Genomic DNA, 27,881 nt, shown 5'->3' with positions numbered 1-27,881 from the left:
GTCCCTGTCTCTGTGACTTTGATCTGCATCAACACTGTCAGTCATCAGTGCAGATTTCCTTTCTGCTACTTCCCACACACAGAACTGTTCCAACATCAGAGCTCCCTCTTTTCCAAATTTATCACCTGAACACTTCGCTGTGTGGAACTGATAGGAGTCACTGTTATGGCAGTAACATGAACCTGAATTTGTTGCATTGTGACAGTGAAAACAAAGTTTGCATGACTAAATGGATAAGAGAAGTCGTACTCATCGGCAAGATCAGTACAGGGTTCACGCCTCGTTATCTCAGGCGTCTGAAACCTCTGCAGGTTCACAATCTGTTGAGCAATTTGAGACGGGGAATATTAGAGGCATGCAAATGTTTAGGCACCCCTGGTCAAAATTTCTGTTGTGAACAGTTCAGCAAGTGGAAGATGAAATTATCTCCAAAAGGCATAAAGTTAAACATGAAACAGCTCTTTTGCAATATTTTAAGCAACATCAGTGAATTAGTTTTGCTTTCTACAGTTTTAGAGTGAAAAGGGGAAACAAAGCAGCAGCCTGCAAAAGAATGGGAAACCCAAGAGACCTGAGCTCTCAGATAACGTTGACCAAGGTATCAGACAAGATTTTTACTATTTACACACTGTGATAGTTTCCAAAGGGGGGGGGTTGGGGGGGTCTAGAGGTACTAACTATGCAAAGGCCAAACCTTTACTGCAGGCTTTTTTTCCTTTTTCCTTTTCTGTCATTTCTGTTTGGAAATGTAAAAGATGGGAACAAATTATATTGTTTTTTTTATTGTCATTTGTAACTTTATGCCTTGTGGAGATCATTTCATCTGCCACTTGCTGAACTGTTCACATTAACAGAAATTATGGCCAGGGGTCCACAAACTTTGGCATGCCACTGTAGGTTTAGTTACTTTACAGCAGTGGTTCTCAAAGTTTTTTTTTACATCAATGTTGTGTGGATGATACCCTAGAGTCTAGACCATGGACTCCCATTGGACAAAATTGTGACCCTATGAAAAAGAGGGTGAAAAGTATGTATTGTAAAGGGAATGTGTCATCTGTAGGCTAACGTTATGCCTTTTGGAGATCATTTCATCTTCCACTTGCTTAACTGTTCATATTAACAGAAATTTCGACCAGTGGTGCCCAAATTTTCACATGCCACTGTATCTTCTATCGGATCAATAAAATGACTTTATTTTACCAGACCTTTGAAGTAGGTACTGATTTGAATGCTACCAGTGGATGCTAACAGTGAATTCTCAATCAGGTTTCAGTCAGTCTGTATCAAGTTTATGGTGTTAGCATGCTAATCGTTGCCAACTATCAGTCCTCTCTCTGAACAGCTGAGGTCGCCGGGTCAGTATCTTTGCAGACATTTGGTAAAAAAAAAAAGAAAATATATTGGACCAATTAAAACTTTGATGTCCAGTCGACAGCAGAGGAAAGTTCAAGGGTCAGCTCACACCTTCCTTTGGTGACCATTGATGGAGATTATCTTAGGCTGCACCTAAATTGTTGAACAGTTGCAAGGCTCAAAACGAGCTGCAAAGGTACAAATTAGTTTTTGCTTTCAATTCTCCGAGGTCATGAAAACATGAAAACGTGGACAAGAGGTTGTGAGTTAATTCGCTTCATTTAAATGCTAAAAAGATTTAGAGCTGCTAAAGCCAAGGAGAACATAATCACTACAGTAGTTCACTTTAATACCGACGCTGCTTTAATGATTCATTCCTCTGTCGGATCTGTCGTTTCACTTTGTGAACTAAAACTGTGACTCTCAAAATGAAACGTATCTGGGAGGCAGTCAGATCCTGTTTGAAGTATAGGAAGTCTTTGCCCCTGCTTGTCAATATGTGCTCCAGTTCAGCAAGAGTGTAATGCCAAACATTTCAGTTGAGATGTGCCAAACACTCGGCTCTGCTCAGATATCCAGCAGGGGAGTGGGAGGCTGTGCACTGTCTTTTATTACTGTTCTCTATCTTGGCATAGGCTGAGGCCCGGGCGTGTGACATGATGAATAAAAAAGATGTCTGCAGGAGTTCAGTGTTCCCTCGCTGCGGGTGAGCCGCAGCTCTTCAATAGGCCCTCTTCATTTGCCATCTGTGACGCATGTGAATGACTGGTTGTTAAAGCGGAGAGAAGAAATCAACATCATGCAGTCTGAAATCAGGATGGAGGGTGAACATCTGAGTCATACACTGCATCAGAGAGGCAGAGGTTTTTTTTGTGTGTAACTTTGTACCCTGCTGCTTTATTAGTTCACACGCCGAAGCAATTGAGCCTTGTTGCATCATGATTACAGCTGTTCCATAACAAACTGTGCAGTTTGAAGCAGAGTACCATTTCATATTCACAGCAGACCCTCGGGACAACTGGTCTTCACATTCTGGACACTTTTCACAGCTCTCTCTTCTCTGATAGCAACTTTTTTCTTTTTTTTTTTTTTTTTTTTAAATCCGAGGAGAAGGGGTCCATCCTGTAATAGACATTTCTTACCTGAGGGGAGGCGTCCATTAAGGAGTCACTGAGCTCTCCTTTGAGAGACCCGTATCCGATGCCAGGCTGATGTGGCCCTCCTGAGGCGAGAGTGTAACGTTTTTAATCTTGTAAGTGATGGGAAAAAAAGCAGATGGGGGGGGGGGGGGCAGACAGCTGCAGCTTTAACGCTGGTGGCAGGAACAGATCTATCATCCTTCTTATTGTGCATGGTTTCAGGATTGCTGGTTAAATGTGACTTCAGGGGAAATTGCTGAAACAATTAGTTGATTAATCCAATACATTACCGAACAACACTATGAGAACATCAGGTCTTATTGAAATCTACACAGTTTAAGTCCAATGACAATGACACAAATAGTGCAAGGTACTGTATAAAAAATGCACTGGTTGCAAAAACTCCCCCCCAAAAAACGCATACACCTCCCAGGGAACAGGCCTTTTTTTTTTTTTTAAGATGATTAAATTTCTTAATTTACAACTTTCCTGCAGCATTGGAAGTTCCTGCAAACAATCCCTACTGGTTACAAACCCCCTCTGCCTGTTGGAACTAATTATTGCAGCCTCTGATACACTGTTAGTGCTTTACTACATGAAGTAGCTAGAGCTGTGTGTTTCTAATAGAGAGATGAGAGGGAAAGAAAAGTAACAAGGGAAGACAGGCTGGTTGGTCAGGAGTTCATTCTACAGAAGAGATAATGACACAAAACAGTTGAAGACACAACACAGATGATGGAGGAGCAGCACAGTCTCTGAAAACCTCAGAGTGAAGCTCCACAGAGCTGCAATTCATCTGCAGCCGTAGAGAAACACACAAGATCAAGTGAACAAAACCTGCCGTTGTGCAACGCAGGAATGTATGTGAGCAAAGCGAGGAGGGATTCATTCCACCTCCGAAAATGAAAGTATAGCGCAATAAGTTGTAGGTGAATCAAAGGATTAGCTCATGTGGTTGGGAGCACTCAATCAGTGTGTGTGTGTGTGTGTGTGTGTGTGTGTGTGTGTGTGTGTGTGTGTGCATGTTGAAGCAATAAAACACCATTAGAAAGGAATTTAGCTCAGCCTTTGTTAACCATCCACAGTTCCTCCTCTGAGTAGTTACACTTTCATTAATGAGGAAACTTCCAGCAGCTGAATACATTTCCTCTTAATGTCATCATGCCCTCATTGGATATACAGTATAATCCTCAGGACCACTGCACTCATTAAACTTTTAAACCTGTCAGCAGAGCTTGTCAGCGTATACACTTATATGAAGAAATAATTTGGCTTTGGATACATCAGGGCATTAAGAAAAAAGGGGGAGAAAAAAGCATGAACACACACGCAGAGGAACGTGGTCTTCTTGACAGAGTGTGCTGCGGTTGAAGTTGTTTGCCTGCACAGGTCCGTGCACTTTGAAAGAGGAGGTGAGCTGCAAGCCTCTGGCTCCATCAGAGGTAAGACAGCATAAAAAGGATCTTCTATTGTTTTCTGAATCCCCCTCATCCCTCTCCTGTTACATCCTAAAGCTCATCTGTGACACTTTTTTTTTAGGAGGCTCTGTCTATCAGGTACATAGAGCTGCTGCTGTACAGGACTGCCCTCTGGTGGTGACATCTGAGTCCTGGCTCGCCTCGGGAGGGCAACACAGCTTGGGCCTGGTGAGAGCTTTTCAGCTGTGTTGCCAGATCGGGGTGCTTTTCTTTAATGTGGAGGGCAAGGATTAATACCGTTAGAGCTGTTTCACCTGCTATATTCAAACATGAAGTTAGTCATTATAGTTTGACTTGTAACCATTATAAACAGCAGCTGCAGCAGCATCAGAGGGCAGGTAGGCTAAGAAGTAAGTCAAATCTGAACACATGAGCACATTGTGTGACTTAAACTTTCAGAAAATGTCGTCATTTTATAAACAGGCTTATAAATCACTGAAAAAAAGTTTCATTTAACATCAAAATCATTTATTGATGCATCCAACAGTTCATAGGAAACAGTAAATGCTGGTGGTGAATTCAGTTCATCTTTCAAATTGTAAACAAATACAGGCCGAACAAATGACACCACTGAATCCATGGCAACATTGTTAATTGTAAATAGGCTACTACTGTGCTCATATGTAAATTCTTGTTAGATGGAAAAACAGAAAAAAACAAACAAAACAAGACCCTAGAAATACGTTTTTTTTTTAAAAACTGGCCTCCTCTTTCATTATTGTCTCAAGTTTCTCATCGGGCAGCTCTGGCCACACTGCACCTCAGTGCCCGTTTTGCTTCTTTCAGATTATCTCGTTACACTATTTGTGTGTATCATCTTACATTAGAAACGGTAGGCACCATTAAAACAGATCCTGTGAATACGCTTTCTGTCTTTTCTCTGCAGATTCAGATATGAAGTTTGATACCACACTGAAATCATATACAGCAAATGTAAAACTGTAGTTGTTGTTTAGTTTATTATGAATTACTCTACCTACGGACCAGAAACAGAGGGAACAGCTGTCCTGCCTCCTGAAGGTGTGACACTATTTATAAAGGACTTAGAAGATTGCTTTGTTAATACGCTGTTGCCAATAAAGTTGGAGTAACTTTTTTTTAACCTCTTCTCATGAAATTATTATGACGACGTGATTTATTCTTAATAGATAAAGTGTATATCTTCTCAAAACTTTGTTGACCAATCACCTCTAAACATATCACTGTACAAATTAAACTACAATTAATCTTTACAATAGGAATAAAAAGAGAAATGTGTCTGAAAACAAAATTATTCCAACTTTACGGGCAACAGTGTAGTTGAATATCTAATGATTTATAATCATATTCTGTTTTTAAATGGTAAATGGTCTGTATTTTATATAGCGCTTTTTCCATCGGAAACGATACCCAAAGCGCTTTACAGTATATCATACATCACATTCACCCATTCACACACACATTCACACACTGATGGCGGAAGCTGCCATGCAAGGTGCTAACCACGACCCATCAGGAGCAAGGTGGGTAAGGTGTCTTGCCCAAGGACACTACGGCAGCAACCGGGACAGAGCGGGATTCGAACCGCCAACCCTCTGATCATTGGACGACCCGCTCTACCACCTGAGCCACTGCCGCTTTTAATGTGTAAGCCTATCCTGAAAAGTAACTAGTAACTACTTGTAACCAACCAGAAGTTTTAGTGGCCTGAAATGGAGGTTGAGCAGCTAAAAGTTATAAAAGTGTTTGGTCATTATCCACCTCTAGGGAGGGGTCCTGTTCTTTTCAAGAACAGAAAGAGAGAGAGACAAAAATACAACAAGAGGCAACTAAAAACCTGTGGTTCACCCTCACGTCACTCACTACTTATTTATAGGTTGCCCTGTGCCAGGTTAATGTTCAGATCATTGCTTTTAAAAACACTGTTTGCCCCTGCATTAGGCTTATTCAAAGTGGGGAGGCTCATTCTGTAGCCCATTGTGTAGTGACAAATCACTGCATATCTTCAGGCTGTGAATCGTAAAAGAAGGCCTTCCAGCCATGTTTCACTCAGGTTTAGTGTCTTTCTACCGAGCACGCCCCAACCTGCCTCCTCAGCACCTCTCAGCAGTTTCCACATATTTATTCCACACAAGTGAATAGCTGCTCAGAAATGCTTATTTACTCTCTATTCAAACCAGTGTTGACAGGTAGACCTGCTGTCTCCGCACATGCAATATTAATCCAGTGATCCTGTTGCGGCTAGCCTCCAATCAGCATCCACTTTGAGGTTTTTATATCAAAGTTTAATTGAGAGACGTGGTTCCAGCTAAAGATCTGCCACAGAGCTGCACAAGTGTCTCTAAAGTCCTGATCAGAAGAATGTTCACACTGAGGTTCAGAGGCAGCACGAAGATGGAGAGCACACCCACCAACCCTATCATTACATTCAGCCCCAGGTGGGGGAAGGCCCGCTGTCGCCACCCAAGCCGGCTCCTGTATTGTGAGTCCACGTGTTCCTCCGTGATAAATGTCAGAGGTATACCTCTCTTTGTCCTTTCGTGCTCCTGTCCCCCCCTCTCCGCAGACAAACACCCGGGGGAGACGAGGACAAAGTCTCCATGGTGATCCGCCGACATCTGCACAATGTTCCAGGAATACGCTCTGTGAACGGTGCAGCTGCTCTCTGTTTTCTCTGGGTCAACACGCCGCGCTGCCTCCGACACAGACATCCCAGGGTCGGTGGGTTTGGAGGTTGCAGAGTTGTTGTCTGCAACTTGGGTTTGCCAGCAACTGTAATTGTTGTTGTTAACTCCATGTTTCTCTCTGTGTGTCCCCACCACGTGTGCATGGGCCCGGTGCCGTCTGCTGGAGCTGCTGCTTATGGTAAGGAGGAGCAGGAGGAGGGAGAGGAAGGCCATGCCCCAGCAGGGGTTGGCAGTGCTAGGCATGGGGCTGAGCAGGGTGGGCAGGCATTCCATCAGAGAGTTTGTTGCGTGCAAGCAGACGTCTGCCCACTCTTCCTCCAGCCTCCACCGCCACCTGACATTGAGGGCGACGACGACCCACACTGACAGGCAGCAGAGGTAGCTGACAACATGAGACGACCCCTTGTCTTTGTGTGGATTGTTGCTGTCTTCCTCCTCCTCCTCCTCCTCCTCCTCCTTGTCCACAGTCACCTCCCCAGTATAACAGTGCTGTCCGTCAGAGTCCACCGTTTGGCCCGCGGCCCCGTGAGGGACAATACAGTGAGGCCACAGCAGCCTGCTCAGGGTCTCCACAGCGATCAGAGGCGTGATCAGGAGCAGCACCCCGCCGTATGTGTGGCTGAGAAACAACAGGAAGCGCAGGGCGATGACGTCGCCTCGTGTGGTCAGCTCGGTCAGCCATGACTCAAAGAGACAAAGGAAACTCAGGAAAACTGTGGGAAAAACAAAGCGAAGCATCGGTGAGTGAGGTCAGTCTGGTGGGATCAGATCAGGTGCATGAGAAGACTGTAGAGCAGCTTCATTTCAGTAGAAATTAAAGGGGAACTCCAGCTATTTAGTAGTGCACAGCAATAAAGGTGGAGGACTCCCCGGAGACAGATTAAAAAAAAAAGAACGATTCAAATCAGAGCAGAAGCAGAAAGACAAAGTTAAAGCAGCAAATCCTCATATATGAGAAGCTGGAGAGCTTAGAATTTGCAGCCGTGTTGTTGCTGTGAAAATATACCTTAACAATATGCACCTATAAAATTTAAAAGTGTTAACTTACATCCACTTGAAAGCATGTGTAATTATCAGCTTCAACTACTTTCAAAAAATGTATTCATCCCCAGGGGGTTATTTCATGCACATAGGCAGCAGCATCAAATATGAAAGGAAAATGTACAAATTACAGAATGTAGAAAACAACATTAAACTATGTAGAAAAAATGATACAAGATGATGATCAGTGCAGCCATAAGGTATATTGCACAGTGCAAATAGACATGTATGTAGTGTACAAATGGTAATTTCAAATAAAAACAAAGATTATGATACAGTGGAATGAACGAGAGCACGGTGATGAAATGCAAATAGCAGAGTCCAAGTTGACAGGGTCTGGGTAGGGAGGCGAGTAATGATTAATATTATTTCTATGATACAATCAACTTATCAGATATGATGCGTTATCATGAATTAAAGCCCTGCATTCAAAAAGAGGTGTTTTGAGTTTGTTTGTTTTTTTTATCTTAATTATTTAGGCCTGAACAAGTTGGAGTTGTGCAGCTATGCACATGGATTTACAGGAGGTCACTGATAAAGTCAGAGCAGGACAAGATAATAAAAATAACAATGCAAATATCTCTATCTTGTCAAAACAAATTCGATGCAGACTAGTGAAAGGGACAATTTTACATAATGAGTCCATTTACTTTGACTGGATTTTACTTGTAATGCTTATGCGCTTTAGCTCCAGTAGAATTGTGAATGCAGAACTTGTTCTGGTTGCAATTCATATTTTTACATTGTGGTCTTGCTACAGCACAGGATGTGGTGCATCCTACACCCACTACTGTTCAAATGTCTAGTTTTTTTTTTAACTTGACAGGTGGTGTCCACACACAGGCTGCACAGCTACGCCACGGCAGTTTAGAAAGGTGGGAAAGCTCTTGATCAGAGTTTGTGCTGTGATCATGTCTTGATAGTTACCTGTGACCAGGAAGTCGGTGAAGATCAAGAGGCAGCAGCAGCAGAAGCTGACGGGACTGTTGGAGGCCGTCAGCGAGGGCAGGAAGAGAAGACTGCACACCAGCTTGCACACACACAACACCGCTGCTCCCTCCAACACACCATCCATGGCTGGAACAAAATAACACATACACACAGGTCAACACATACTGAAAAACTGGTTTTCTTTTTGGCCTCGGGGTGGAGGGCTTCAGGAATTCCTGGCACTCTGCTGACAATAACAACAACAATGGAAAAATATTCCTGTCGGTTGTCTGACATTTCACAAACTCACATAAATGTTTCACAGGATCATTCCACTTTGACTGAATGTTTCTGCCTCATGGTGGCAGATCAATATTTCATTGTGTACATTAGTAGTGAACCCTGGACTAGACAAAAATGCGGAAACCCATTCAACCTCTGTCAGTGAGTATGAAATGTATATTAATTTCAACAATTTATATGAATCACTAGAAATGAATTAACAGGTGGCAGTAAACTCCACAGGAAACATGTATGAAAATCTACAGTGGATTTACATGCACAGATTTTTGTTGCCATGTCCACATGTAAATGTCAACATGTCCACCTCCTGACCATGACACTGTAGCCTACAGTCAGACTGGTTCAACCTGTGAAGAATATTTATGTCGCCTCATTCATAGAGGAGGATTCAAACTACATAGAAAAGACAAATGTCAGTCTAGAAGAAAAAACACAGCTTTAAAGTTCATCAGTTCCTACCTGTGCTCGCAGGAGCCTTCAGAGCAGCATGTCAATAAGAGCTTCAAATGTTTCATCCGCTTTCTTCACCCCCCCTCCTCCTCCCTTTGCTCCGCCCTCTTGGGAGGGGGAGGGATTTGGGGGGTGGGGGGGAGGATAATGACCCTCCCTCCTCCTCCTGGGCTCCCTGCACCTGGCCTGTGTGGAGGTGAGAGGAACATGTGCGTCTCAGAGGGTGTGGCGCCGGTTGCGTGGACATAAAAACCAGTCCAACAACACAATAACTAACAGTGACATAGGCTACGTCAAGCGTGTGTGTGTGTGTGTGTGTGATGGAGGGTGATAGTCAGTTGTCATTACTAAAGGTCGAGGATGTGTCAGTACACAAATATTTCTGGGTTACACCCACCTTGTTCAAGCTGCACACACATGCAGGTTGTTTCATGAAGCAGTAGTTCACACACCTGTGAAGAAGATGACGGTTATGATTAACCTTTTTTTTAACGCTCATTTGTCGTCATGCATGCATCACAGGGACGATGTTATTAGCCCGTCACTGTACAATGTTTGGACAGGTGGGATGGTTCTCTACATTATTTATCTCTATGCTTCCTCTGTTCTCTCATTATTACATATAAAACACCACTGATGATGCAAGGTCAGAGTTTAGCAGCAGCTGATGTTTCAACAGTGTACGTGCTCTTACCACATACACAGACTTTTCTTTTTTTTAGTTTTCTATAAAATCTCATTTCATGTTGACCGACTGAAATGAATAGCCTCACTATAGAAAACTGAGAGTTCATTTTTGATCAACAAAAAGCTCAAGAACAGCGCCTACCTCAGGGTTGTAAAACTCCTTTTAGTTCAGGGGCCACAAACAGTGCAATTTGATCTCAAGTTGGCCGGACCAGTAAAGTAATAACCTATAAATAAAAAGAACTTTGAAATTTCCCTTTGTTTTAGATGTTTACAGTCAATGGACTGTCTTTTTACAAAACATATTATGAACAACCTGACATTTCTTGATAAAAATATGTGTAATTTCAAATTTTCACACTTGGCAAATTCATCGTGAGGGTCGTTTGACACCCCTGGTCTACCTGGACCTGGTGGTTTGATTGTGCGGTGGGATTATATTTAGATGTTCTAAATGTCACTTGTAAATGTTTTGTTTTTTTTAATGAGGAAGTTGGGTGTTGTCTATTTTTCCTTGCAGAGGTATCAGTGTAAATCCCTGTGTAAGTATTTGACTATTTCCACTGCAAATGTCAAGAGTTTGAACCCAGCTCAGGTAAACCTGCTTGTTAAAATCTACCATGCAGATCAGCCACATGAAAGCTTTCTACGATGAAAGATTTCTCACTATTTTTGTTGCCAAAACGGAGCAAGGGGATTTTTTTTTCTCTATTTTTTGTGGCTTTCTCCTGAATCATTTGTAAAGTTAACAGATTTGTTTCCTGAAACTGAAACTCTGAGTGAAGAATGATGTCAAACAACATTTTGATCAGGACAGGGCATTAGTGTTTAGCCTACGTTGTAACTGCAGTCTACCTCTGACAGAACTATTGTTATACGACTCTGTCATCTCTCTCCTGAGTTTACTTTGCATTTTGAATCCTCAGACTGACTCATGTCACAGCTGTGAGGAGTCCTGTGGGTGGACTTTTGCATTTGCTGTGCATACATAAACATGAATTTGAATGTGTGTGCGCGCATGTGCGTGTGCATGTGTGTTTGTGTGTGCAAACACCATGTACACTAAATGATGCAGGTAAGGAAACAAACGTGTGTGCAGTGCAGGGTTCAGCTCTGACAATAACCAACGTTCAGGACTGAATTTAGTTGGAAATGCTGATTGATGCTGGAAATACAAGTTATACCATCACTGAGCTGTGTTTCTCCTCAACATTTGGCAGCAGACGATCCGGTGAAGAAGAAGGATTGCTACATTACCAATAAATCAATCTCTGCTACTTTTAAACTTTATAGATCAGTTGGTGAAAAGCCCCTCAGGTTTAAAGTCCTCCATGTTTACATGAGCACGGATTAATGAATGACCAATACTCAAAAGTGCATTGCAACCACCAAACACAAATAGGTACACCAGTCCAGGATGTTTCACAACCTGACAGCACTGCACTGTTTGTTTTTTTTAATACTTTGAATGAATCAATGTAACATTAGTAAATGATTTATTTGTCATTACACCTAAAAACCTCATGTGGAAGTTTCAAAGTCACTCTTTACAAACATCTACATACAAGAACAGCTTTTTGAGAAGTAATGGGGTTTTATAATGGACACAAGTGGCACACACCTCAGCCTCCACCACGACCGTAAACTAGAATCTCTAAAACAGTTTCACTCTAATAAACAAATTGACAATTGAGTGTATACCCAAATCATTTTGACCATTTGAATTTTCTGTTTAGGTTGGTGAGGTGGTTCAGTATACTGTAGGCTTATTGGTTAGTTGGATGTGAAGGGATTATAATTCATCATAATTTCAGATGTAAAGCACCATGGTCATCAGTCGCTGTAGCAGCAGTGCCCTCTCCTGCTGAGCTCAGCACAGAACATATTAGCAGCCTGTCGTCCTGCTGCTGCCGCTGCTGAGAGGATTACACTTCATATTTACTGTGGCTGACCGCCCTGACCTGGGACAGACAGACAGACAGACAGACAGCTTGTACACAGAGCTTCAACTCGATGGCACCTGTGATACATTCACTGCCACTATCACACACCAATAATGCTGCCCTACAAAGGCAAAGTGCAGTATCTGTAAAAATGCCAAACTGAGAGAAACAGCTTTTTGTGTTTTTCATTGTCAGGTTTAAGCATAGAATTATGAATAACTACCAATTGATTAGATAAAGGTGGACTGAATGTATTTTGTCTTTCTGACCAATTTTGACAGTTTTATGGCAGATACAGATAGGCTACTGCACTTTTGCCTTGGTTTTGGTGCAGATACTACAGATACTGCACTTTTGCCTTGGTTTTGGTGTAGATACTGCACTTCGGCTTGGTATTAGCTACAGATGTGGCACTTTGCCTTGGTTTTACTCCAATGGAATCATAGAGTAGATTATAGAATGTACTGTAGGGAGTACAGTTACTCTTTGCAGATACTGCATTTTGCCTTGGTTTCACAGTGCTTTTTTGGATGGACAGCAAAATAAAAAGCCCAATAACTCTGGAAATTTTTACCAGTACCAATATCAAACTCTACCAGATTGAAGAGAAGATGCCACATTAAAAAATGCAGATACTGCACTTTGCCTTTGTAGGGCAGAATGGCCCTGTGATTAGAGCTGGAGCAGCATTATCAGTGTATATAAGAGTGCTGTCAGTGATGGTGGAGAGAGTGACACACACACACACACACACACACACACACACACACACACACACACACACACACACACACACACACACACACACACACACACACACACACACACACACACACACACACACCTATATAGAGATAGATGAAGTCATGAATAGCACAAATGTCACTGTTCAGGAAAAAACATGTATGACCATCAACTTCCCACGCTCGTGAGCAGTTGAGTGTGCCGCTGCAGCGCGCGGGGGGGCTGGGGAGGGGGAGACCACAGCCGCTGCCAGGAAATAGCCAGCGTCCGCACACACACACACACACACACAGTAGAAACCAGAAAATGGGTTAAAAAAGCCAGTTTCATCTCAGTGTTTTCACGCTGAACAATCGCTCGCCTGCAGCACCCAGAAGTGAACAGCAGGCGACCCGGAAGGTTTGAAGTCGGACTGAGAGCGAGGAGAAAGAAGAGACTGATCCTTTTCTAAAATCTCCCTCCTCGCGCTGCTTCAGGTATGTTGGCCGCTCCATGTCATTTCTCTGCCTGCTTTTATTTCCTTTCCTTCCTCTCTCCCCCTCTCTCTCCCTCTCTCACTCTTACACACACACGCACACACACACACACACACACACACTGATCTGCCCGTGTCGCCTCGCCACCGTTTCTATTCAAGTCGTTGCAAAAAAAAAAGTTGCAATTAAAAAAAAAAAGGCGCAGGGAGGATAAAGGCTGGTTTCATTTCTGCTGTCGAGGGGATAAAAGCTTCCATCGCGCGCGTCACAGTGTTAACATGGAGGTTTGGATTCGTGGCTCGGTGTAGCTGCAGAGCATTGAGCATTCAGCATGGTGATTGTTGTAGGAAGTGTCAGGCGTTTTTTTTTTTCTTCCCCTCCTCGAGCCGGGCTATTCAAACCTGCAAATCAAAGTAAACAATCATTCGTACGCTTAATGCAAATATGCTTCAACTCAGGCGCGTCGCTAAAGCGTTTCAGTCCATCCGGAGGGGGGAAATGTGTGCTTATAACATTCGGATCTGCAGAATATGGCGTCCAGTGCTTATAAAAATAAGACAGGGCTGCCATTTTTGTTTTCCTTTTGTCTGAAATTTTTTAATAAACTGTCTGAGAATGTGGGAGAGGCGGCGGAGAGACCGAGGCGCAGCGGCGGCGGCGGCAGCAGGTCGGAGATGTTCTGCTTCTAGGCTGCCACGGGTTTAGATCGCACAGATCATCTTCGGCTTGTTTTTGCTTTTTAACGGAGGGATAATCCAGATGAGCAGGTAGCTACAGAGAGGGGGAAAGTTAATTCTAACTTTAGTTTTGGAGGATGGAGCAGCATGTTCCTCCAGATGTTTTCATCCTTGTCATCACACTGCTGCGTTTTATTTTACACTCAACTGTGGAGATTATACAATAGTTAATTGTTTGCATTATATGCTACCTATACCTGCACAGCACTGTAGTGACTCTTCTTGACCCTGACTACATGTAACTGCTGAGAATCTATAGGATTATTACAGCACCCAACAGGCCTACAGAAACAGATCCAGCTGCTAATCTAAAAACACTTATTAGACAATTAACAGCATGGAGTAAAGTGGGCTACAGTATTTGTAGACCACTTTCTGTATCTGTAAGTTGTAAACAATAGATTGTCAGTGATTGTTAATTTAATGACAAATTGGTTGATCATTAGATCATGTAAATAAGATCTTTTGGGTTTCCAGGATGCCGCTGGACTTCCAACCCAGGAATGATTTACCAAAAAAGGGCACTTTCTAATAAATCACCAATCTGCTGTTATAAAACTTAATAAGTGATAAGCAAATAAGAGGCTTCTCCTCATCCCACGTATAAGCAAAACTGGTAGGCTATGTGAGGACATGTCTGATGGTCAGATTGAACTATTCAAATGTGTCAGCTCAGGTTATGGAAAACTATCTAAACATTTCATAGAGAAAACAAGTGACCAATTAGTCAACAAATGAATATGACGATACTTAATGACAATACTTACTGTACCTGCAGCCACACAAAACAAAGACATATTGAGTTCCTCTCTAACTCACCTGCATCAAAAAATACTCGATTTGCAAATTTTTTCCCAGCCTAAATGATGACAACCTGAGCAATTACTGGCTGCTAAAAATATAAAAGACAAACTGAAACTCTGCTACATTTGTGTAGGAAATGAAACCTGTGGTGGTAAAAGTGTCACAAGCTGTTTAGTTCCTTACACTGGCATCTATCTGACTCTCTGATGGCATGGTCTACAGTATGTGACACCTTACCAATCAGGATGAATGTACAGTAGTACATCACAATAGTCATGTAGAGAAGCTTTCTGTCGTAAATGTTTTCTGTGTGAAGTGTGTCACAGAGATGTCGGGCAGCAGTCAAACTCCTGAGCCTGCTCCCCGGAGGCAGAAAAAGCCTCCAGGAAGTGAAACTGATCCCCCACCGGCATCATTAGAGAAATATTTTGTGGGGTTTACTGTACGCTCGTACCCCTGGACGTATCGTTTTTGTTTCTCTTGGCCTACAGACGTGGGCTGTGTTATGCCTCCGCTAAGCCAAACAGACTTAGGAATGGTGAAGTGTGCCAAAGCACGCAATGCAAAATGTTTAAAAAAAAAAGAAAAAAGAAGAACTTCATACAGGGTTTAAGAGGAGAAGCTATGGAAAGAAAGGCCTCTGGATCACAACGTGAACAGCGAGCTGCTTAGAGTCTGCCTTTAGATATTTGAATGTTTCTAAGTGTGGAACCAGCAGCTGGATCAAACACATGCGCTTAACTGCTACCTCTAAAAATCAACTATTAATATTTAAAAGGAGGATCGTGATGAGATGAAAAAGAAAAGAAAAAAAACCTTGAAAATTGCTGTGTCACTTACAAGTCAGTGTGGACTCTGCAGCCTCCTCGTTCATTGTATTCAGTTCAGTTGTATTACCGACCTCGCAGCCTGTGAGACTGTGTGCCACTCAGGTCGTGCTGTTTCTCCTGTTTCCCCATCAGACTCTCACTTTACAGCAGCCGGGCCCCACGTGTGGAGGAGGCAACAAACAGACAGACAGAGACGGCCACAGATTTGGATCTCAACCACATCACTTTAAACATTTCTGTTTTTCACAGATAACCATTTTCGAGGAGTCCCCTAACTAACTGTTGTAATCACGTGAGAGCATCTCTCAGGCAGAAAGGTCGGTTGATGGAGGCTTGTGGTTGGAAATCCTCTGCCTCAATCACCTCAACATCCTCCTCTCAAATATGTCTCTTACTGACGTTACTCACCACAGCGGCTCTTCTCAGACATCCTCTCGGTTTTTTCTCTGTCCCTCTCCAGCCCAGCCGGTCCAGGCAGATGGCCGCTCTCTCTGAGTCTGGTTCTGTTCACGGCTTCTGCCTCTTAAAAGAAAGTTTTTCCTCGCCTCTGTTGCCATGTGCGCTCGCTCTTGGTGGGATCTGTTGGGTCTCTGTAAATACTATTACAGTACGAAGAGAGGGTCTACACTTTTTTATGTCGTGAATTGGCTCTGTATGAATAAAACTGACTTGACCTGAAGCTCAGAGAAAGGACGCCAGGTCTTATCTGGCACTTTTAAGAAACAAGGAGAACTAATACAGAATGTCTTTGTAAATGCACAATCACAAGACTGGAACTATCTCAATTTATAACATCAAACAGTCAGCTGCTGCTTGGGTGGAGAGCTACTGACACATGTTTTAACCCCTGTTTTCTATGCTACCAATAGATCCACACATTTCATTTTATGGTATAGAAGTTAGGGAAAAAATATTTGATTTTTGATTTATTTATTGAAGTTTTTGTCTCACCGTTCTTCCTTCATAGACTGATAGATATTTTCCCTGATAGAAATAACGATAGAGGAGCTGGGTGTTGCCTTTGTTTTGTTCATGACTCTTGTGTCTTCATTTCAGGATGGCTGAACCTCGCTTTAATAATCCATACTTCTGGCCACCGCCTCCAGCGATGCCCGGCCAGGTGAGTGACGCTGGCATCTACAGCACGCTTATCTGAACCTCACCACGATGAAAAATCACTGCAATGCGTATATGTTGATTTGTATTTTTGTGTGTGTGTTTTAAATGATGCAGTGTTTGTAGGAATAGATAAACTTTACATACATTCGTTAGCATTTTGCCAAAGAGACACAGAAGAAGATTGATGTGTCTCTCATGTCTAATGTGAAATTGCAGCCAAGAGCTAGCTTAGCACAAAGACTGGAAACAAAGGGGAACAGCTAGTCTGGCTGTTAGAAAGTTAAAAAAAAAAAAGACCACCAATTAATAATTTACATAAATTTTGTAAACTTTACTAAAAGTGAAATGTAGAAACAACATTTTGCTGTTTTCTGTGATGTGAGTATTTGCATAACCTGTAACCACCTGTAGGAGGACAATGTGCTGTTTTTGGACAAACAAAATACAGTATATGGTGTTCATTTTCTTACCTGTGGACAGAGCCAGGCTAGCTGCCTCTACCTTTATCTAAGCTAATTAGCTGCTAGCTTCATAATGAGTGTGATGTGAGAATGGTGGGAATGGATCTTGTCAGGTAACACTCACAAATAAAGTAAATAACTTAATTTGTGATTTATTTGAACACAGTGACATGAGAAGGCTTCTTCTCTTACAGGCCACTAATGTTTAGTTATTTTATAGCCTACTGGGTTAGGCTATGTGTTCAGGTTTCCTACTGGAAGTGTATTTCACCTGTAGAAAATCCTCTAATGTAGCTAAATCACACACCTGATTCTCTCTAGCAGAGATTTTTATGTCACACAACCAAAAGGAAAAAAAAAATGCCAGGAACCAGTGGTGTGTAGCCTAATACAGAAGTGTAGGCTTTAGTTACAATGTCAGCTGTCAGCCATTAGAGGGAACCATTGCGTCATAAACTGACACTGACTGACTCAACTGATGACGGCTGTTCTCTTGTCACAAATGTCGTTTCCTGGCTGTCAGCTGGATAACCTAGTCTTGATCAATAAAATCAAGGAGCAGCTGATGGCCGAGAAGATCAGACCGCCACATCTGCCCGCTGCCTCCGCCCCCTCCCAGCAGCCCCTGCTGGCTCCCCCCAGTCAGGTGGAGAGCGGCCTGCACGGGATGTCCAAAGCCCAGCAGATGCAAGTTCTGCACAGCCACGGCTCCTCTCAGCCTGACATCGCCCTGCACGCCCGGCCCGCCTCCAGCTCTGTCACAGGTACTTCCACTGTGGTAAACCCATATACTGTCGCTGATGATTTGTTGATCATTTTTTATTATGTTCAGGGCTCCAGACTAACCCTAAATTGGGGCTTGAGACAGCGCAAGTAAATTTTTAAATATCCCTGCACATGTGCAACCAGTAAATATGTTGGGGTATTTTTTTTAAAGGGATAGTTCACCCAAAATTAAAATTTCACTCATTATCTACTCACCCTCATGTCAACTAAGAGCTGTGAGAATTTTCAGAGTCCTCCGTGCCTTCTCTGAGTTACGAGGGGGTCCGCACAGCAGTATTTGTCCATATAATGGCTGTGAATGGATAACACCTTTCTTTGTCCAAAAAGACACACCAAAAACATCCAAATACCTCAATAGTGCTCGTCTGTAATGTCCCTCTTGTATTGAAGCCCCGACATGAGAAATTGTTCCGTAAAAAAATTAAATAAGTCTATATTTTAAGCTTGTTTGTAGCGGAAGCTCCCAGTGTCTCGGTTCACTGCTCTTCCTGTGTCAGTGCAAATCTCGCGTGATTTGCACTGACTGGCGAAACAATTTCTCATGTTGGGGCTTCAATACAAGAGGGACATTACAGACGAGCAGTATGGAGGTATTTGTATGTTTTTTAGTGTGTCTTTTTGGACAGAGAAAAGTGGTATCCATTCACAACCATTATATGGACAAATACTGCTGCGCGGACTAACTCAGAGAAGGCACAGAGGACTCTGAAAATTCTCACAGCTCTTTGTCGACATGAGGGTGAGTAGATAATGAGTGAAATTTGAATTTTGGGTGAACTATCCCTTTAACACTGGTGAAATGTGAAGGCGTGAATCTGGTATCTACAGGTGGCAGGCCAATGTAGAAATGTGAATATTTGCTTTGAAAGTTGATTTACGAAATGTTCTCCTAAAATTTTAAGTTAGGGGGCACTGTGCTCCTACAGTAGTAAAAAGGTTATTCTGGAGCCCTGGTGTTTGCGTCACTGCATGAAATGACTGTGTTGATGAGACAAAGACAAATATATTCTGAATTTTGATAAAAATCCTAACACAAACTGTCAGATGTAAAGTATCTATGTGGTGTGGTTCTTATCTTGTAATTGATTTTTTTTGACAGGTCGTATTCTGGGAGATGTAAACTTGAATCTGGACGATAAGGCAGCTATAAAAGCCAGAGGATTATGGGAAGACTGGCATTTGCGCCAACTAATAGATCATCCCTCCAGGACAAACCACGTCTCAGGTAACCACACACAGCCCTGAGAGTCGTACTACCTGTTGTCGTGTAAAGAAAGAAAGAAAGACCTTTGTCGTTGTGTGGTATGCAGCTCTGTCTGGGCCTCTGTTTGAACGGATAATCTCAACACGTGACGGAAAACAACTCTAACATTAAAGTTACGATAAAAACACCACGACAAAAGTGGGTGTGGGAGGATGGTGGTGGGTTGGGAAAAGTGGTCAGATTACAAAAGCCTGCATGTCTGTTATGAGTGTAACCAACCAAGAAAAGAAACTATTATGGGTTCCTGCTCCTTCCCGCTGTTGCTCCTGAGCTACAATGTACACTTTAGGACAAGTTTAAACGTGCGTCACAGACTTCCCACTGCTTTGCCTTCAGACTTCAAACTTACAATTTTGTCTGAACGAGCTGCTGCATTTCTGAAGAGCGGGAGACAGGCCTCAACTTGTGAGAATTTATCGCATTCAATCAGCAGAACATAAAGCTGGGTGTCGTCCACCCATCTGTGGAATTTACCATAATGCCTACGGATTATCTCATCTTGCATCTTTGACATAAACAGTGTTGGCTCAGACCTCGTGACTGCTTTTTTCGAAGGCAACCCTATAATTAAAGTGGTGGGACAAGACAGATTTCATTCTTTATCAGTCCATTTCTAATGCCATAAAACATTGTTTCTTATTATCTGACAAACCAGTTGTTACCCATTATCGCACCACCACAAGCCCAGGGACAGCAGGGACAGGGTTCTAGTAATGTAGCACTTACTGACATAAATAATCTACAGACTAGAGACAAATTAAAGGGGACAGCAGCAGAATGAACGTTAATTTTAGGTCATTTCTACTCCTCCATCCCAGGTGCGAGGTGTGTGTTGGTTATGATTATACTTGGAACTTGATAAACCTGGTTAAAGCAGAAGTAAGCGGAATTTTTGTGTTAATATAAGTCATATCTTCTGACAGCAATCACTTATATAGAGTGTTTGGTCCGAAACACGGGTCTGTCAGTCACTCTGCTCTGCTGTAAGCCGAGGAGAAAACTTTCCTTGTATCCTACGTACAACCTTTATCCAATGAGGAGAGAGAACGGCATAAAGGGGCGGTCCTCTCTGTGTGTGCAGCCAAGGGATGCGTGTGAATGTGGTGACGTAGGGACGAGGGCCAATAGATCCATGACGAGGGCGGGGACTGCTAACTCCATCCGTTGACAGGAAGTTAGCCAAAACGACCAGATCGCTTACTTCTGCTTTAAATAAGACAATACAGTTTACAGTTTTCAGATTAATGGTGTAGAAAAAATGCGTTTATTCATTCAAAATTCAGTTTGAACAGCTGCATTTTAATAGGAATGTTAAGTGTGACCCCCTTGATGATAATAATGGTTACACTCATGCCTTCCCCTTCACGTTCACACCAATCAGGTGTGGCGCTGGCATCCAGAACAGGAAACCTCAACTGCTCAGAGATCATCACCCCCACCACGCCCACCTCCAGCAACCACAGTCGACTGGGCGGAGCGCCCACCCCCCACATCATCTCAGGGTTAGCCGGCGGTCATGGGATGGAGCCTGGGAAGAACGGCGGGGGCCTTGTGGGACTCCTGGGCCCTCCTCCAAAGCAGGAGCGAGGCCGCAAGAAGATCAAAGCGGAAAACGGGTCTTCATTGTTGGTGGTTCCGTACCCGATCCTCGCCTCAGGCAACGACTGTGTGACCATCACTGCCAAAGAGGGGAAAACCTACAGGTGAAAAAGAATGCTTTATATCATGGTTCTTCAACCTTTGGGTCGGGGCCCTACGTGGGGTCACTTGAAATTCCTAGTAATTGGTTAAAAAAAAATTACTGATAAAAATATGTTTTTATCTAACACCACACAATCTTAAAGGGACAACGAGGAGTTTCTGTTTGGTTATAAAAAAGTCTCACGTTAATGTGGATGAATCTACGCTACCCACACTTGTTAATGGGCCCATTTTCGATAAATATATTGTTTTGTCTCTATCGTTATTTTGTTATTATTAGTGGTGGTGGAAATCCGACCAGCGTTTCCTTACTTTCGGTTTCGCGGGGAGTCATGAGAATAACGCAGCCGCAGCCATTTATGGTCAGAACTACGACGGTATGTGATCGTCTTCAAACCTCTGACTTTAATTATTGATGAATGAAAACATGAGTCCGTCTTGCACCGGTCAAATAATTTTACGATGCGCGCGGAGGCTCATAAATGTAGTGTGAAAACGCTTCGCTTTTCCAAAACTCCTCGTTGTCCCTTTAAACAACTGTATTCTATACTTTCACTTTCTCAAATATAAATCAAGTTCAAATAAAATGCAGCATAAAAGTATCCGAGCTGGGGCGGTGTTTAGCTCAGTTGCTAGAGCACCCGCCCCATGTATTGAAGCTGTGGTCCTCGCTGCAGGCGGCCCTATCCTGCATGTCATTCCCCCCCCTCTGCCTCCCATTTCCTGTCTCTCTCTGAACTATCCTGTCCAGGCCAAAAGCCCCAAAAATATCTGAGCTGGCACATCTTGATTGACAGGGGGTCGCCAGAAATTTGTCAGGTCAAAAAACTGTAAATTCACAGTCTTCACAAAGTCAAGTTCCTCTGGCTCACAGCTCACAGTTTGACAGATCCAGCGGTTAAATTGTCAGAACACACAACACAACAGAAGAGAATATAACTTTATGTCGGCACCACACTGGAAAATTGTCCTCTGCCCACCAACACAGCAGAAACCGAAAACCCTGGGACCACCTTTATCATTCATAACTATGGAAATCAAGCTCTCAGGGATAAGACCTTAGTTAAAATTTAGATTGAAAACTGCTCCTAGTTGCGGTGCTTGGGTGGTCGAGTGGATACAGCACATCCCATATGGTTTGATTCCTGATCAAGTTGATCTTTCCTTCCCGTCGGCCTCTCTACCTGTTTTCCCAGCTCTCTCTACTGTCCAGTCTAAACAAAGAACCGTTATGACTTCAGGTTTAGGCCTCACAGCTTACAGGAACTGAAAGCACTCATAGAATTGCACAATGTCTTCCCACCCATCCACTCAATATCTAACCTTATAGACAATGTGGCATCCGTAGGGTTTACAATTTACAAATTACACTTCAAACAATACTGAAAGTGAGACAGATGTTCCCTGTTTCCCCAAACAGGAAAAAAAACATGAAGTGCGATTCAAGGACAAGAGTAAAACTGTGTTTCATGAGTCACACTGGTTCTCTCGCGTAGTACTACTGCTGGGAGGCGAAGTTTGCAACTTAGCAACACGACATAACGTGTTCTTGTGCAAGTGTTTCTGATTCTTCATGCATGTCTTCTAACTCTGTTTTCTTAATGCAGGTGTAAAGTGTGTCCCCTGACTTTCTTCTCCAAGTCGGACATGCAGATTCACTCTAAAACGCACACCGAGGCGAAGGCTCACAAGTGTCCACACTGCACTAAGACCTTTACCAACGCCTCCTACCTGGCCCAACACCTACGCATACATTTGGGCGTCAAACCTTACCGCTGCTCCTACTGTGAGAAATGTTTCCGCCAGCTGTCCCACCTGCAGCAGCACACCAGGTCTGACCTTTGAATTGCTCAGTTTGTGTTTGTGACAGTGGAGGTTATGATTTTAGAGGTATTAAGTACTCTATGATGTGCAAATAAAATCCTTCATAGAATAGAAATAGCCTTATAGCCTTAAATAGCCTTTATTGTCATTGAACAAGGATTTACAATGAAGTTTTGGACAACGCCAGAGGAACAGTAACATGCACACATGGTAATAACTAGTGGTAGAAAACAAGCAGTAAAAAAGCAGGCAGAAGTATCACAGGCATATACTGTAGGTCTGAAGACTGTTGCACATATGAAATATGTTGCACCTCCAGTAAGACTGCTGGTTAATCAACCTGACAGCCATAGGATAGAAACTGTTTCTGAGTTTGTTGGGGCGTGTTTTGAGAACAGTTTCTGAGTCAGTCCTTCATGATTTTTTTTCCACACCACTAAGGCCCCTAGAGCCGCAGATGTCCTCCAGAGAGAGCAGTCTTCAATAAAAAGTTACCAGTTCAGTGGTTTCCTGATCTCTGTAGAAATACCAATGCTTCGTTTAACAAGGACAATGAGTTTTTAGTGTCTGTACAACAAGCACAGAACAGACTAATTGAAGACCTCTTTAAAGAATTTAAAAACGTAATAATGATAATGAATTAGAACTATGTTCGGTGCTGTGTAATACAATGTTTGAAGAGGAACTATGCAAGATTTTAAGCTTAACTAAGCTGCATTTTTACTTTTATTAAACAGCTTAAGAGTAATTGTGATGGTTAAATAAATGACTTGTAACTTGTTACAGGGAGACTGGAGGCTCTCTGCCTTCCACTTAGTGTCCCTTGACTGAACACCAACCTTTTTAGATCAGAGCCTCCGACCCGGTGTTCCAGCTCTTGTCTCTGCAGCACCACGACACAAATGAGCCCCATAACCCATAATGTCTTGTTTATGAGAGATAAAACTACACAAATATACACGTAGTAACATTGTATGATATAAAACATTATCCACCGCTCCATGGATTGCTCTCTCACCGGCTTTGTTAAAAACAAATGCACATGGAGGAGAGGAGGGTTAGCAAAACAACTGCAAAGTGATCAGATTTGCATAGTCCCCCTTTCAAGAAAGGATTTGTTTGTTCTTGGACAGTAGACAGATAAGACTTGTGCAGTACACAACCAAATTTGCACGTGTAGCCTCTAAAAAACAATACCCACATTCACAAAAACCATAATGTCAAAAATATCTGACCTCAAAGTTTCCACTTTCCACTAGAAGGAAAAACTTCACATTAGCTTGTTATGAAAACAGGAACTGGTGGTTCAGGTCGGTACCTACAGTCTGGCCTGTGATGTGGAGTCTTACTTAACTTTGTGCTCACCTTGTTGCGCAATTTCGCCTCCATGTTTAACATATCAATTATTTATTGACTGTCAACATCTGTGATCTGTCCATTGTTAACATCAGTGTTTTGTGTTTGTATGTTGTTTTATGTTCCCCACTCCTGCAAATGAATTGCCCCATTAGGGACAAATAAAGTTGTTGAATCTTGAATCTAACCGTAAATGCAAAGAAGTAACTAATATTTGTCTCAACCGTCTTGTATCAGAATCCACACAGGTGACCGGCCATATAAATGTGCGCATCCAGGATGTGAAAAAGCTTTCACACAGCTGTCCAATCTGCAGGTAAACATCGACTGCTGCTCTCCTCTCCATGCTTTCCCACCTCGCCGCTTGAATTGTTTTGTTCCAGACGTTCACAATGCTCCCGTCATGTGGCTAACTTTTGTCTACGTTTTGTTGTTCTCGTTTAAGTCTCACCAGAGGCAGCACAACAAAGACAAGCCCTTCAAATGTTCCAACTGTTACCGTGCCTACTCAGACTCTGCCTCGCTGCAGATCCACCTGTCTGCACACGCCATCAAAAACGCCAAAGCCTACTGCTGCAGCATGTGCGGCAGGGCATACACCTCAGTGAGTCGGAAAGCCACGTTGAGTTCAATTCCAAAAATCTGAATGTATTTGGCAGTGACATCATCTAAACCCGTGTTTTTCTTCTGTTCTTTTGCCAGGAGACGTACCTTATGAAGCACCTGGCTAAGCACACAGTGGTGGAACATGTGGTGGCCCATCACTCCCCTCACCACAGGACTCATTCACCCTCCCTCCCTATACAGATCTCCCTCATCTGAGCCCCCACCCCCACCCCTCCCACCCCCGCATCCATCAAGGAGATTTCCTGTGATTTTTCACTGTCCCTCTGAGGGGCTTTGAACCCCACGTGTGGGTTCCAAATATGTGCCAGATTGTTCTCGTTATCTCGTGAAGAGGGGCTCTTTGATGAGAAAATCCTCCTTACTTTTCTTGCTGACCAGATAGTATTATCGGGGACATCCAAAGACGATTTCTCAGCACTTTCAGGCCTGGAAGAGACGGGCCTAAAATTTCTTTTTCTATGTGACAGAAAAAAAAAGGTATTGCTCTAGGCAGCTACATGGAAAATCTTTTTAAACTTTCTGCGTTATAACAGATTACTTTGTCTTTTTTATATGGTCCTTTACTTTCTTTAATGAAGTCTTTGCAAAAAATGTTTGTATGTGTGTGTGTATATATATAAATATATATACATATATATACATAGAGAGAGAGAGAGAGAGAGAGAGAGAGAGAGAGATCAGATATAGTCTTCCGTTAGCCGGGTGGCCAACTGAACATAAAGGTGAATGCTTATATTATGTGTATTCATGTATATTGTGTACCACTTTTTATGTCAGTGTTTGCAATGTTTCACCAATTATGTGTCCATAATGCTCACATAGATAATACATACAGTACATTAATGTGTTAGACTTTTTATTCAAGTAATTTCACCTTGCTGCCACCGTCACCTTGACCAGGATGTGTGACTCACGGTTTTCCTTTCTTCTTAATTACAAACCTATGCTCAGATTCAGTTTAATCTGGTCAGTACAGTCAAATATACATCAATTGGTCCAATATATGACATTTTATATGGCAAATCAGTCAATGAATGAGGCACTTACAGTACATTTTTGGCCAATTTGTATTTAACTGGGTGTGCGAATAAATAAATGTAGTCATAAGACTGCAGCATTACACCACCACCCTGCTGCTGCCACATTTACGTATGAGTTCATGTTTAGGTCCCTCTGTTGGTTTTTTCAGCTATGATGTGTTATGGAAGCATCAATCCTATTTGAATATTAAGTTTTCTATTGTTATATGAATGAACACTTTGCCATTTTGTATGCATTTAAGCCTTAACTTTGTTACAAAATTGGATCCACTTAGTTGTTTCCTTTTATGTCATAGCATGATATACACTGTAAATAAACTATATTAACTGTCAGTCTGTTTTATAATAAATAATTCTATAGTTACAAATAGTGGTGCAAGTCTGTTTCAGTTATCCTGACTGCACATAAATAAGTCAAAGCTTGCCAAAAAAAAAAGATCTTACTAAACATTTTTCACAAGTGATGACTGCCATGCTTTAAGAGGAAGAAACCATTCCTCAAAAAAAGTATCTCCTAAGAAAAGTACACCTGGTTATTATAAATTATTAACAGTGTTTAATATTATGTCACACCGATCTTTTCACAGTGCTGCAGGTGTTGGGTTTCTCTTTTCAGCCTACATAAAAGTAAACAGTGAATGTGTGTTTAATGACTCAGTTGGCTTCATTAATCAGTGAGCTAGAATAAACTGAAATAAAGCTCTGTAAACATATGATGGTAAAAAAAAGTACAAAACATTTTGTAATACTTTTAAATCACATTGTTTTTCATCATACATAATGCAAACAGAAACTGTAGGTACCCTGTGTTGAGTTTCGATAATCTCTTCACATACATGTCAATCTGCAGGTCCCCAGCCAGAAGTCACATGATCACACTGGTGGGCGTGAAGCACAACTCAAGCTCTCCTCCCAGGAAAGAAAAAAATCTTGCAGGTGCAAACAATATAGTGTATAATTGTATATACTTCCTTCTTCAGTCTTCCTGAAAAGAAGAAAAGAAAAGAAAAGCTCTGCATTAGGAGGTTGGATTCTTGTCTCGTCTATGGGTGCTCACTTTACCAATAGTTTTGACTGTAACAGTAGATTTACAACAAGTTTCATTCTAATGCTGCAAAGCCCTGAAGCACAAAAGTTTGCATGGAGAAGGCAGCTGTGTTCTGCAGGAGGTTCACAGTGTCACACACATACTTTACAGTGCACATGTAAGTAATGAGATAATGGTGACCTTCATAGACAGCAGAGTTATGAATAAGGTCAATATTGAACTTGTACTTGCCAGATAAACATAATCATGACTCCAAATGAATCAGCAATGTTGCTACATCACTGTGTGCTGTGATCATGTTGTGCAAATATGACCTGCCACCCCTGGGGTTGGGGGTAGGGGGTGGTGGGTGGCGGCTACTGTTGGTGAATCTGCAGGTCTGTTCTCTTCTTGGTGTCTCTGGTGAACTCCAGTTGGATTTCTGACCTTTTTTTGCCCTTAATTGTTGCGTAATATCCCTACTGGAGCAGTCACCGGGGAAGTTGTTTGATTATATCAGCTCAGGAACATACACAGCGACTCCCTGCCAAGATCTCTAGCCACGTCCTGTGGCTTCCAAGTCATTGTAGTCACTGGTCTCAGCCAGGTGTGTGTTAATATTTTTCATTGCTGTGCTGTGAACATGCAGACTGAATAATCAGTGAGTGTTATAATAGAATGGGCTTGCTGAATTAAATGTAAATTTTAAGGATAGTGCCAAATATGCTACAGTAGGTGTATTTTGCCATCACCATGCAACACCTGACTTGTAATTGGCTGATCAATAGTAAACCATAACCAGGAGAGGGTAACGATTGAAATCAGAAATCTGTGTTACGTGATTTATTTGTGATTGTCATCTTGTATGAGTCTGATCTGAACATCCATTAGATATGATATGAAAACTTGTTTGTACCCACACACTAAACATTAACACAAGAAACACAAAATGTAAAGGACGTTACAACTGTATGACTACTGGACTGAAATGCACTAAAACCAAAAAAGGTATAAAATACTATTAGCTAATAATAGAACTCATCACTTCACATGACATTTATCTGAATTTGATATTACTTCACAGCACTGCAGATG

General features: G+C 42.3%; 2 protein-coding genes across 3 annotated transcripts; one reads left to right on the top strand and one right to left on the bottom strand.

The window, feature by feature from the left end:
* Positions 1–5,593: 5,593 nt before the first annotated feature.
* Positions 5,594–9,808, bottom strand: LOC146987960 (uncharacterized). Its single transcript, XM_085777482.1, has 3 exons — positions 9,370–9,808; positions 8,605–8,754; positions 5,594–7,349 (listed from the first exon to the last, which is right to left on the bottom strand). The coding sequence occupies exons 2-3, from the start codon at positions 8,750–8,752 to the stop codon at positions 6,235–6,237; spliced, it is 1,263 nt and encodes a 420-aa protein (XP_085633608.1). The 5' UTR covers positions 8,753–8,754; positions 9,370–9,808; the 3' UTR covers positions 5,594–6,234.
* Positions 9,809–12,962: 3,154 nt separating this feature from the next.
* On the top strand, positions 12,963–26,092 carry znf362a (zinc finger protein 362a). Of its 2 annotated transcripts, none has more exons than XM_085777484.1 (9): positions 12,963–13,210; positions 16,638–16,701; positions 17,718–17,925; positions 19,047–19,172; positions 20,593–20,914; positions 22,520–22,744; positions 24,330–24,408; positions 24,538–24,696; positions 24,795–26,092. In XM_085777484.1, exons 2-9 carry the CDS (start codon positions 16,639–16,641, stop codon positions 24,912–24,914), a joined length of 1,302 nt encoding a protein of 433 aa, XP_085633610.1. In that variant the 5' UTR covers positions 12,963–13,210; position 16,638; the 3' UTR covers positions 24,915–26,092. The 2 variants fall into 2 exon arrangements, with proteins under 2 accessions (XP_085633610.1, XP_085633609.1); XM_085777483.1 differs by having other exon boundaries at positions 12,965–13,210; positions 17,685–17,925.
* Positions 26,093–27,881: the final 1,789 nt, after the last annotated feature.

This window comes from Trachurus japonicus, chromosome 5, assembly GCF_045865225.1.
Source record: "Trachurus japonicus isolate A0001 chromosome 5, Traja_1.0".
NCBI classification, from domain to species: domain Eukaryota; kingdom Metazoa; phylum Chordata; class Actinopteri; order Carangiformes; family Carangidae; genus Trachurus; species Trachurus japonicus.
The sequence above is the reverse complement of the archived record's forward strand: the minus strand, read 5'-3'. Positions and strand labels throughout refer to the sequence as shown.

What these genes read in the sequence shown, in the direction of transcription:
- LOC146987960 (XM_085777482.1), bottom strand. Translation starts at nt 8,752, where the DNA reads ATGGATGGTGTGTTGGAGGGAGCAGCGGTGTTGTGTGTGTGCAAGCTG. An exon ending in CACCGACTTCCTGGTCACAG is followed by an intron (nt 7,350 to 8,604) that starts GTAACTATCAAG and finishes TTTTTCCCACAG; the next exon opens with TTTTCCTGAGTTTCCTTTGT.
- znf362a (XM_085777483.1), top strand. Translation starts at nt 16,639, where the DNA reads ATGGCTGAACCTCGCTTTAATAATCCATACTTCTGGCCACCGCCTCCA. An exon ending in CAGGACAAACCACGTCTCAG is followed by an intron (nt 19,173 to 20,592) that starts GTAACCACACAC and finishes CACACCAATCAG; the next exon opens with GTGTGGCGCTGGCATCCAGA. An exon ending in AAAGAGGGGAAAACCTACAG is followed by an intron (nt 20,915 to 22,519) that starts GTGAAAAAGAAT and finishes TTCTTAATGCAG; the next exon opens with GTGTAAAGTGTGTCCCCTGA.